Genomic DNA, 11,586 nt, shown 5'->3' on the forward strand with positions numbered 1-11,586 from the left:
AAACTGGACTCGTAATACAATTTAAAAGGTAATTTTGTTGTTACTTTTTTCAATTCATTGATTTTTGACGTAGAAGAAATTGCCGACTCAGATAAAGATGGCCACAAGAGGGTGTTCAAGTACATGCATAAAGCGCAGGAGGAGCGTTTGAACAGACTCATTAATTTGAGAAAGTCAAAAATGGCTCAACTTTCCATTCAAATGAAAGAAATCGACAAATTAAAAGAAAATGATGCCAATGTTGAAAGAATAGAACAAGAAGTTCTTATAACACTCACCAAATTGTATCAGGAGTTCATTGAGTTGAATGAAAATGTTCAAGAGCTTTTGCTGGATGATGAAAAGGAAGATGATCAGCATATCTGGTTTGAGCCAAAATCATCAAAAATCAGGAATTTTGTTATTGCTACTGAACAGTGGATTTAACATGTAAAGGATGAAAGTGCTGCAAAAAATGATGACATTGTACCAGGTGACAGTGTCTCTGAAGTTGCTTAAGCAGTAATGAAAAAGAGAAGAGCAGGTTCATCAGCTGGACACAGTTCTGGCGCATCATCAGCCACCAGTTCAAGTTCTATTTTACGAATGAAAGAAGAGGCTGAAAAAGCTGCTCTGTTGGCAAAAGCTGCTGCTTTAAAAAAGAAACAAGCTCTACAGGTAGAAGAGATAAAACCTGAAAGCTAAACTGGAGCAATTAGAACTGCAGACAGCAATTGCTGTTTCTAACGCAAAACTGAAAGTTTTTGATGAACATGAAAATTCTGCTGAATCAGTGCAAAAATATGTTCAACCAGAGCATGCATTGGATGAAAGGAGGTCAGGACTTAAGAAAGATCCTGATGATGAAAGTTCTGATGTTCAGGCTGCAACCAGAAGAAAAGAAAGGCCTGTAGCTGAACAAACTCGACTTCATAATGCCAGTCAACAATTTCCAAAATCCAAAAGCTCAGAAGACAATTTATTTCAAATAATGCAAAGACAAAATGAGATCACACAAATGCTAGTAAAGCAACAAAATATGTCCCAACTACCGCAAAGAGATGTCCCAATCTTCCTTGGTGATCCTCTTAACTTCAGATCGTTTATGCGAGCCTTTGACAATAGCATAGACAGTAAAACTGAGAACGCCAAGGACAAGCTGTTCTATTTGGAGCAATATACCAGTGGTGAACCGCAAGACCTGGTAAGGAGTTGTGGACATATGAGTGCAGAAAATGGATATAAAGAGGCAAGAAGATTACTGCAACATCATTACGGTGATGAACTCAAAATTGCTTCAGCGTACATTGAGAAGGCACTAAAATGGCCTCAGATCAAAACGGAAGACGGGAGTTCATCACCGTAATGATGTTGCAGTAATCTTGCTAAATGCATATGCTCTTTTCTTGATTGGATGCCGCAACACTATGCAAGATGTAGATTACATGGCAGAAATGGACAACCCTACAAACCTGAGGGTTATCATCTCCAAGCTTCCATACAAAATGAGAGAGAACTGGAGAAACGTGGCGTATGATATTCATGAAAGGACGGGCAGAAGAGCTAGTTTGCAGACTTAGTGCAATATATCGACCGTCAAGCCAAAGTAAAAAATGACCCCTTGTTTGGAGACATTCAGGAGATAGTAAGTGCTGATGCTGGGAAGAAAAGCAAAGCTTCTGACTTTAAGAACAAAACGGTTACTACTAAAGGAAGTAGTTTCGTTAAAAGTGTCTGTACTGATCAGAAAAAAGAAAGTGAGACTAAGAAAGAAACAAAACCTCAATTTGACAAAACGGTTCATGTCAAATGCGTGTTCTGTCAAAAGAATCATGCCTTGAATTCCTGTTTCAAGTATAAGGAACAAGCACACAAAGATAAAATTGAGTTTTTGAAAACAAAAGGACTGTGCTTTGGATGTCTCACACAAGGACACTTAAGCAGAGACTGCAAGAAAAGACTTATTTGTCAAGAATGTTCCAAGATGCACCCAAGTATTTTGCATATTACAAAGGAGAACAGTCCCACATCCAGCAGCTGTGATGAGAACAAAACTAGCAAGAGAACAACTTCCATAGACCATGAAACTTGTGGATACACTGGAGCCGGAAACAGTGAATGCATTCTTGCTATAGTTCCAGTCAAGATCAAGTCCAAGAAAAGCGACAAAATAGTAAAGACATATGCTTTCATTGATCAAGGAAGCTCTGCAACATTTTGAGTCTTTGAGTCAAACATTTGAGTCAAAGAGTCTTTAATGAGAAAGTTAAACTTGAGAGGCAGAAAGACGGAGATTCTTCTTCGTACTATGGGACAAGAAAAACCTGTTCATAGTCACATTCTGTCAGACCTGGAAATAAGTGGTTTAGAAAGCGAAGATTACATAGAACTTCCAAAAATGTTCACTCAGAAAGAGATTCCAGTAAAACAGGAAAACATCCCTCAACAACAGGACCTGGAAATATGGCCTTATTTGAGACAAGTTACCCTTCCTCATCTCAATGCAGAAGTAGGCCTACTGATTGGCGCTAATGTACATAAGGCAATAGAACCATGGCAAATAATAAACAGTGAAGGAAACGGACCTTATGCTCTTAGGACGGCATTAGGATGGATAGTGAATGGACCTTTACGACCAGATGTGAGCACCGAATCGGACCAGGTCAGAACTCCATGTTTCACAGTGAACAGGATTGCAGTGGTGGACATTGAAACGCTGTTAGTAGAGCAATTCAATGAAGACTTCCCTTAACGTAATTATAGTGACAAAGCTGAAATGTCACAAGAAGACCTAAAGTTCATGCAGAGCGTTGAGCAGTCAGTACAGTATAAAGATGGACATTACTGTATTGAATTACCTTTTAAGATTGATCCTGATAAGCTGCCCAACAACAGATGTATAGCAGAACAAAGAGCCATCAGTCTCAAAAGGAAGCTCAGCAGGAACCCAGAGTTTCACAAAGACTATAAAGCTTTTATGTCAGACATAATTGACAAAGGCTATGCTAAAAAAGTGCCTTTAGAACAACTGAAACGCAAGGACAGAGTGTGGTATATTCCACATCATGGGATATATCACCCGAAAAAGAACAAAATCAGAGTTGTTTTTGACTGCACTGTGACCTACCAGGGCTTCTCACTGAATGATCAACTGTTGCAGGGACCTGACCTGACCAATACCCTCATTGGTGTGCTAAATCGATGCAGACAAGAGCCAATTCACCTTTGGCTAAGCCCCGCCCCCCTTAGTTACTGTTGCTACGTCCGACAACTTCATCTGGGCAACACGGTGGCGGTAACGTTAGTCACCTTCAAAACTACCACAACAGCGTGTCTGTAACATTAACGTTAGGTGTTTGTATCTTAAATAACAAAGTTAGCTGACATCCAGCCGCTAGTCAAAACATACAATCCTGACTTACGTGATAACTAAACTATCGCTAAGCTTGCTTGCTAGCACCTTGATTCTTCTTTAATTAGGGTAGAGAACCGAAATCATAACCTAAAACAGCATAAAACTGTCTAACTAGTATAACTTCACAGTAAGGTTAAAAGCAACATTTACCACAAAAGTGTACTTGTTGATCCTTGAGGGGTTTAGCTGACTGTGAGGACGTCCACACAGTTTAATCCAAAAAGATGACACTTGTCAGGATTTGACTTCGGTTTTGGGAAGGGAAAAAAACGGACACCCCCCTCTCCAACCTCTCTGGGAAACGCGTATCTGTGTTACAAATGCCCCAGGCACAACGTTTAACCATATTTTTGATAAAACTACGACGGTAATAGCCTGCCGAGACCAAAAATATGAGACGCCTGTGTTAAAGTCAATGGAGCGCTGTGAAAAAGTGTCGGAGCTCTGTGGGAGCTCGTTCTTGGCTGCGCTGTGATTGGTCAATCTACATTCTAGGGTGTGGCTTAGCCAAAGGCGAATTGCTATCATGGCAGATATTCAATCAATGTTTTACCAAGTTAGAGTCCCAGATTATGATTCAGATCTTTTGCGATTTTTGTGGTGGCCTGAAGGAGATCTAGGTAAGCCTACAGAGGAATACAAGATGACAGTACACCTGTTCGGGGCAACCTCGTCTCCCAGTTGTGCATGCTTCGCTTTGCGAAAGGCTCCAATGGATGGAAAAACAGAGGAAACAGCTGAAGCAGCCAATACTATTCTCCAAAACTTTTACATGGACGATTGCTTAAAATCGGTCGCCTCTGAGGAGACAGCAATCAAACTATCACGAAGTCTGATATCTATGTGCTCTAAAGGTGGATTCAATTTGACTAAGTGGGTGAGCAATAACAGAGAAGTCCTGTTATCATTTCCAGAAAATGAAAGATCCAAAGAGGTAGGGGACTTAGATTTAAACAAAAGCAATCTACCAATTGAAAGAGCTCTGGGAGTACGGTGGTGCACAGAATCAGATACATTCAGGTTCTCCATCAACGTACAGGAGAAACCTGCTACGAGAAGAGGAATGCTTTCAGTAGTAATTCCATATACGATCCCAAAATCAGAAACAACACAGAACAGACATAGACAGATATTAAGTTAGCACACTTTAAATTTGTAGAATTATATGAAAAACAGATGTTTTAAATAAATGATAAACTCTAAAGACTTCAACTTTTCTCTTTGTAACATCCTGATCAGGTTTGATTCTAATCATATTATTAGAGATTATCAGATTATAATTATAATATAGATATAATCAGAAAATTAGATAATATTTTTTTAATTAATTTATATACATTTTGTGGAGTAAAATGTCCAAATGTGGAGTAAAAACATTAATAAACTGAGTAAAATTACATTTGTTTAAAAAATAAAAATAATAATTGTTACAAAATTACATTTTGTTGCCTGGGGTCTCTGAGATATGTACTTACAAGGCATTTGCCCACTTGCAACTATAGTTGACATTTGGACTTTTGACTTAGTATACAAAAAACTATAGATTTCTTGTAAGATTTGTTTTGTTTGGATGATTCTAGAGACCTTCATGATTATGTACAATAGTAATGCTATTATAGGTGGTTGCCCTGCACACTTAATAAACAAACTACAGCTGGTCCAAAACGCAGCAGCTCGAGTTCTTACCAGAACCAGGAAGTATGACCATATTAGCCCAGTTCTGTCAACACTGCACTGGCTCCCTATTAAACATCGCATACATTTTAAAATATTGCTGATTACTTACAAAGCACTAAATGGTTTAGCTCCGCAGTACTTGAGCGAGCTCTTAACGCATTATAGTCCTTCACGTCTATTGCGATCTCAAAACTCCGGCCAGTTGATAATACCTAGAATATCTAAATCGACTGCTGGCGGTAGATCCTTCTCCTATTTAGCACCAAAACTCTGGAACAGTCTTCCTACCATTGTCCGGGAAGCAGACACACTCTGTCACATCTCTTTGACCTAGCATTCACATAACACATTATAGACTTCTATAATTCCATATTAGGCTGCATAGATCAGGTCAGCCGGAACCGGGAACACTTCCCATAAATCCTGATGTACTCGTTACATCATAAGAAGAATGGCATCTACGCTAATATTAGTCTCTCTGTTTATCCCAAGGTTTACCGCAGTCCGCCGGATCCAGGCCATATCCAGATCTGATGAAGGACCTGCGCCTGGACACACACACACACACACACACACACACACACACACACACACACACACACACACACACACACACAAACTCACTCTCTCACACACACACACACACACACACACACAAACACACACACAGAAAAAACATATTCTTTACCAAGTTCTCCTTCAGCTGTTGCTTTTCCTAGTAGTTTTCCACTAACTTTGACACACTTTTGCACATGCTCCTATTCATCACTGCTTCTGACACTGGGACCAGGAAATTTTAGATGCATCCTGACCTCTGAGGTCAGAAGGTCACTCTTCAGCTATCCCCATCCTGGCTCACTCTGCACGGAGACAGATGTACAAACGTACATATATCCTGTTCACATTCCACAATATAGACATGTGACACATTACTTTGCAATATACACTCACCTAAAGGATTATTAGGAACACCATACTAATACTGTGTTTGACCCCCTTTCGCCTTCAGAACTGCCTTAATTCTACGTGGCATTGATTCAACAAGGTGCTGAAAGCATTCTTTAGAAATGTTGGCCCATATTGATAGGATAGCATCTTGCAGTTGATGGAGATTTGTGGGATGCACATCCAGGGCACGGAGCTCCCGTTCCACCACATCCCAAAGATGCTCTATTGGGTTGAGATCTGGTGACTGTGGGGGCCATTTTAGTACAGTGAACTCATTGACATGTTCAAGAAACCAATTTGAAATGATTCGAGCTTTGTGACATGGTGCATTATCCTGCTGGAAGTAGCCATCAGAGGATGGGTACATGGTGGTCATAAAGGGATGGACATGGTCAGAAACAATGCTCAGGTAGGCCGTGGCATTTAAACGATGCCCAATTGGCACTAAGGGGCCTAAAGTGTGCTAAGAAAACATCCCCCACACCATTACACCACCACCACCAGCCTGCACAGTGGTAACAAGGCATGATGGATCCATGTTCTCATTCTGTTTACGCCAAATTCTGACTCTACCATCTGAATGTCTCAACAGAAATCGAGACTCATCAGACCAGGCAACATTTTTCCAGTCTTCAACTGTCCAATTTTGGTGAGCTCGTGCAAATTGTAGCCTCTTTTTCCTATTTGTAGTGGAGATGAGTGGTACCCGGTGGGATCTTCTGCTGTTGTAGCCCATCCGCCTCAAGGTTGTGCGTGTTGTGGCTTCACAAATGCTTTGCTGCATACCTCGGTTGTAACGAGTGATTATTTCAGTCAAAGTTGCTCTTCTATCAGCTTGAATCAGTCGGCCCATTCTCCTCTGACCTCTAGCATCAACAAGGCATTTTCGCCCACAGGACTGCTGCATACTGGATGTTTTTCCCTTTTCACACCATTCTATTGTAAACCCTAGAAATGGTTGTGCGTGAAAATCCCAGTAACTGAGCAGACTGTGAAATACTCAGACCGGCCCGTCTGGCACCAACAACCATGCCACGCTCAAAATTGCTAAAATCACCTTTCTTTCCCATTCTGACATTCAGTTTGGAGTTCAGGAGATTGTCTTGACCAGGACCACACCCCTACATGCATTGAAGCAACTGCCATGTGATTGGTTGATTAGATAATTGCATTAATGAGAAACTGAACAGGTGTTCCTAATAATCCTTTAGGTGAGTGTATGTTGAAGATCAATGGAAATCAAATTTTTCCATTACACTGTTATTAAGTTTTATTGGCACATTTCACATTATCAGAAATGTTTTGGAAATGTTAAGGGAAATTCCACATATTTGTCATGTGAAAAGACAAAAGAGTATTTGTATACCTGTCATTTAAACGAAACTACTGATGAATCCTTTTGTTTCCTTGATAAACAAGAGAATTCCAAAGACGTAAGGAATGCCTTTCTGTTTGTTCAGTTTGATGATGAGTCTCATGACTGCCAGGTGTTTTCAAGACATCATGAGGCTATGAATTTGACAGGAACATCCTATTGGAAACATATCCATGTCTTCGCTGTTTTAAAAGAACACGAGTCTACATCATCTCTTCTGTTGTCAAATAAATTCTCTTGTTCACAGGCCGATAGGCTACTTTTAGAGCGTTTTCACTGATGGAAATGGTGAGTGCATAATGATTGCTTCAGGGTTTCCCAAGTACTACCTTAGATGCACATAAATAGTAGGCTTACTCAATCTCTTCTGTATATTGCCCAAAAGCATTGCTATCTGTGGTAAGTAGCTATGCAAGTAGTATTGTAGTATTGTGTATTGTGCAAGTAGTATTGTGCCACACCACCCTTGGGGTGGTGTGGCACAATGGATAAGACACATGCCTTTGGTGTGAGAGACCCGGGTTCGAATCCACTGTGAGACACCAATGTGTCCCTGAGCAAGACACTTAACCCCCTAGTTGCTCCAGAGGCGTGCGACCTCTGACATATATAGCAATTGTAAGTCGCTTTGGATAAAAGCGTCAGCTAAATGAATAAATGTAAATGTAAATGTATTGTAAGCGTAAAAATCTTTGTAAGTTCATGAGAGACAGGGGCCACTCGTAAGTTAATTACATGCAACTTAAAAGGATCTTTTTCCAGTCTTTCATATTCTATTAGAGGCAAATAGACAGTGATTAAAATATATTGATGCATTTTGATAAGCCATTGGACACCATTTTGGTCCACGAACATGACAGAGAAGGAGGAGGCCTGTCACATCATAAAATGACAACGGAGACAGAGAGGTGCTATGATTTCACAAACCTAAATAAATAAATTGAGAGTGTGCTAAATGAGCCTGCTCTTCATAATCCTCTTCCTCCTCTCTTCAATGGCAGGCTCAAATCTTCAGTACTCTGATCTGTATAGCACGGCAAGCACACAGTTTATTGGTTGTAATAATGGTGAAATTATAAGTAGGACCAGCTCAGTCACTTTAGCTTTGCAATTTATTTTGTATTGTTTGATCAACACAACATTATATGGCACTTCATGAAAATACAGTCTTTGTCATGTTCAATCCCTCATACCTTGAACACATCAGACATTTTTTTTTTATCACATAGATACATTTCAAATGGAAAGTCTATTTAAACTTAAAATCATGGTTATTTCATGGTGTACACTGCATTAATCAAAATTCCAAACCATTTTATAAAAATAAACTGCTGTTTAAATAGTCTATTTGACAATGGTGCATCATGTCAAAAGAATAAGTGTAAAGAACCGATTAAAAATATGTTTAAAGAGCAAGACATAAAGAGCATATGTGTTTCACGTCGATTGGTCATATCTCCAACACATTATCTCTTCCAAACTGGAATTTCAGTCTGCCGCTCTGCAACTGAGCAAACATCATAAGGCCCACGGATTGGATTGCATATACTCTTCAGCTTCAGGCAAAGGAAGCAAAACTCCACCTTGCAGCGCTTACACATAAGGTTTTTGCAAGCGAACCCATTGTGTTCTAAAAGGAGACCGCAGGTTGGGCAGGCACGAATTGCAGGACATTCTACATTGTTCACATAAGACAGCCTCATATTATTACACTTTGCTAGCTTGTCAACATCTGGGTTGATACAGTTTTCATTACTACAGCGGATATAATTAGCAGCTGCTCCTTTCCATTCCCTCATACACTGCCAGCAGAACTGGTAGGTCTTCTTGTTCACAGCTGTGCAGAGAGTGCATTTCACGCAGAGGTTGGCCAGGTCTTCACGCTCAACGAAGGACTCACAGCTTGGACACTTTCAATATACAGAGACATATTTAATTGTACATTAATTGTCACTGAATTCACATTATCCAGAAGACATAAAAAATACATGAGAGCATTGAAGTGTTATTTATACTCACTGATTTGAACTCGCAGTACTCAGCTGCTGCCAGAAGAGCCATATTCTCTTCAAAATGAGCCTGTTCTGTATCACTAAGCACTGCCAATTTCCTGACCTCCAAGTATGGCCACTCTGCACCACATTTTATTGTGCCATGCAAGATAGCTGGGCAATAAAACTTATACTGACCCTGTTAGAAAGGACAGAATAAAACAAAAATGATTATAGATTCCAACTGAAAGTACAGGCACGATCTTCTGGCTGCCCAGTTCTGCCTCCAAGTTGTTGATAATTGTTAAGAATGCGTATGTGATTGCATGAGAAGCAAATGTGAAGCCTGAAAAGACATCTAGAGATACAAAGACCACTTCTCAAAGAGGGTCTTTTTTGTCAAGGATAGAGCATATAACACTCTTTCACCCAGAGCTGACATTTAGCAGATACACTCAGAGCTTGTGAACGATTTCTTTAGGGAGATAGGAACACAGTCGCATTAAAATGCACAAGGTTCGTTTCAGATTTAATTGTCTACTGTCTAACAGGTTTGTGCACACCAACAAAACTGAGGCAAACAAGGTCATCAACTTGCCCTTAAGCGTCACCCTAAACCTGACCCTAAAATTCCCTAACCAACAAGGATGTTGATCCACGAACATGCGTTACCTGGCACAATCATGTTAAAATGATGATAATAATTAGACTATTACATTATTATTATTATTTTTTTATTATTATTTTTTTACGTTTAACTCCACATAGAGAATTTCTGACCTACCTGGTCCAGCAAACTTCGACACCAGGCAGTTAGTGACTGTGGGGACACAGCATGACCACAAGACATTTCCGCTCTCAGAATGTCGGGGTCATCATCTAAAGCTAAAAGGTCATAAACCAGCATCAGCAGTGGCACTGAAAACACTAAAACACAACGTTTTGTGTAGGCTACTTCTATTATTTACGTACACTGGCGACAATTTTTCAAAAGTTTCTCTTTTTCGTTTCTCCAAGTATTGTTTTAATCTGACAGATTATTTACAAAAAAACTTACTAATGTCGTCTTTCCGTCTGACAAATTTCAGCGTTGTATCATTAAGGTCGTACTGTCCACTGCTTTGGTTGTCTTCCATCTTGATGAAGGCTCCTTCTTCAGTTCGTCTAGAATGACAACAAGCATGAATGAGGACGTTGGGAAGGGGATCGATATGTTACTTATGAAGTGAACCAATAATGCGTTCGCTTTCAGTTTGGAAAAAAGGAAAGCGAAACCACCACTCAGACATGCGGGTGTTCTAATAAATCATGAAATATTAAAGTTTTGTAAATATAATATAAAAGTTGACGATAAAGAATAAATATATCGTCGTGTAAAAATAATAGACTTCTACATAATGGTATGAAGAATCCTTTATTCTTCAGGACTGTGCGGTTGTCTTCGAGATAACATGAGCTGCCCTACTTTCTGTTTACCAAACACTTCTTAGAAATTGCACTCTTTCTGATAAACCGTCAGCTGAACTGAGGGCTATTTAAATGTATGAGTTTAGGTTGGGTGTGCTCGGTTTTCTACCATCCCTTGTTTGTCTTTCACTTTGACGCGATTGGGCAATCCTTCAAAACTTGCTTCGTTCACATGCAATCGAAAAGAAAAAGTATGACTCAAGTAACATCAGTCCGTGTGATTTAGGCTATTTGCGTCTGTGAGATATGGGGAGAACATATCAAGTGTTTGTGGTCGGAATGCAAAACGAGAGGAAAACTATAGACGTCGCAAATTCGGAGGAAGAATTCAATAACACAACAGTGATGGAATTCAAAAAAAAACTTGCTGAAAGACTGCCACAGGAGGCATCAGGTACTGACCCACTAAAAGCTCTCTTTTACTCACGTACCTTACCTCACAATGTTTCTCTTATGAATATTGGGCTATTGTGTTGTTGTATTTTATTGTTATCGCTAAGTACGAACACTACAGACAAATTCCTTGCACATGTAAACCCATTTGGTCCTTAAATGTGATTCTGATTTGAATAGACGACTTTGAGAAACAATAACGCTGGATTATTATTGAACTATTATTGATGCCACAACTTAACATTTAATTGAATTCTCACAGACCCTTCTGGATTACGATTACTCTACACCAGTAAACAACTCAACGACACCGACAAGTTTTCTGACCACGGGATCAAGGA

The 11,586-nt window shown here is 39.7% G+C and overlaps 1 protein-coding gene across 2 annotated transcripts; it reads right to left on the reverse strand.

The window, feature by feature from the left end:
• Window positions 1-8,487: 8,487 nt before the first annotated feature.
• Window positions 8,488-10,930, reverse strand: LOC311286681 (uncharacterized protein). Of its 2 annotated transcripts, XM_084402942.1 has the most exons (5): window positions 10,780-10,930; window positions 10,443-10,549; window positions 10,170-10,270; window positions 9,414-9,584; window positions 8,488-9,304 (listed from the first exon to the last, which is right to left on the reverse strand). In XM_084402942.1, the coding sequence occupies exons 2-5, from the start codon at window positions 10,519-10,521 to the stop codon at window positions 8,861-8,863; spliced, it is 795 nt and encodes a 264-aa protein (XP_084259068.1). In that variant the 5' UTR covers window positions 10,522-10,549; window positions 10,780-10,930; the 3' UTR covers window positions 8,488-8,860. The 2 variants fall into 2 exon arrangements, with proteins under 2 accessions (XP_084259068.1, XP_084259067.1); XM_084402941.1 differs by lacking the exon at window positions 10,780-10,930 and having other exon boundaries at window positions 10,443-10,619.
• Between the last annotated feature and the right edge of the window lie 656 nt (window positions 10,931-11,586).

This window comes from Rutilus rutilus, assembly GCF_951802725.1.
Source record: "Rutilus rutilus genome assembly, chromosome: 2".
Classification (NCBI taxonomy): Eukaryota; Metazoa; Chordata; class Actinopteri; order Cypriniformes; family Leuciscidae; genus Rutilus; species Rutilus rutilus.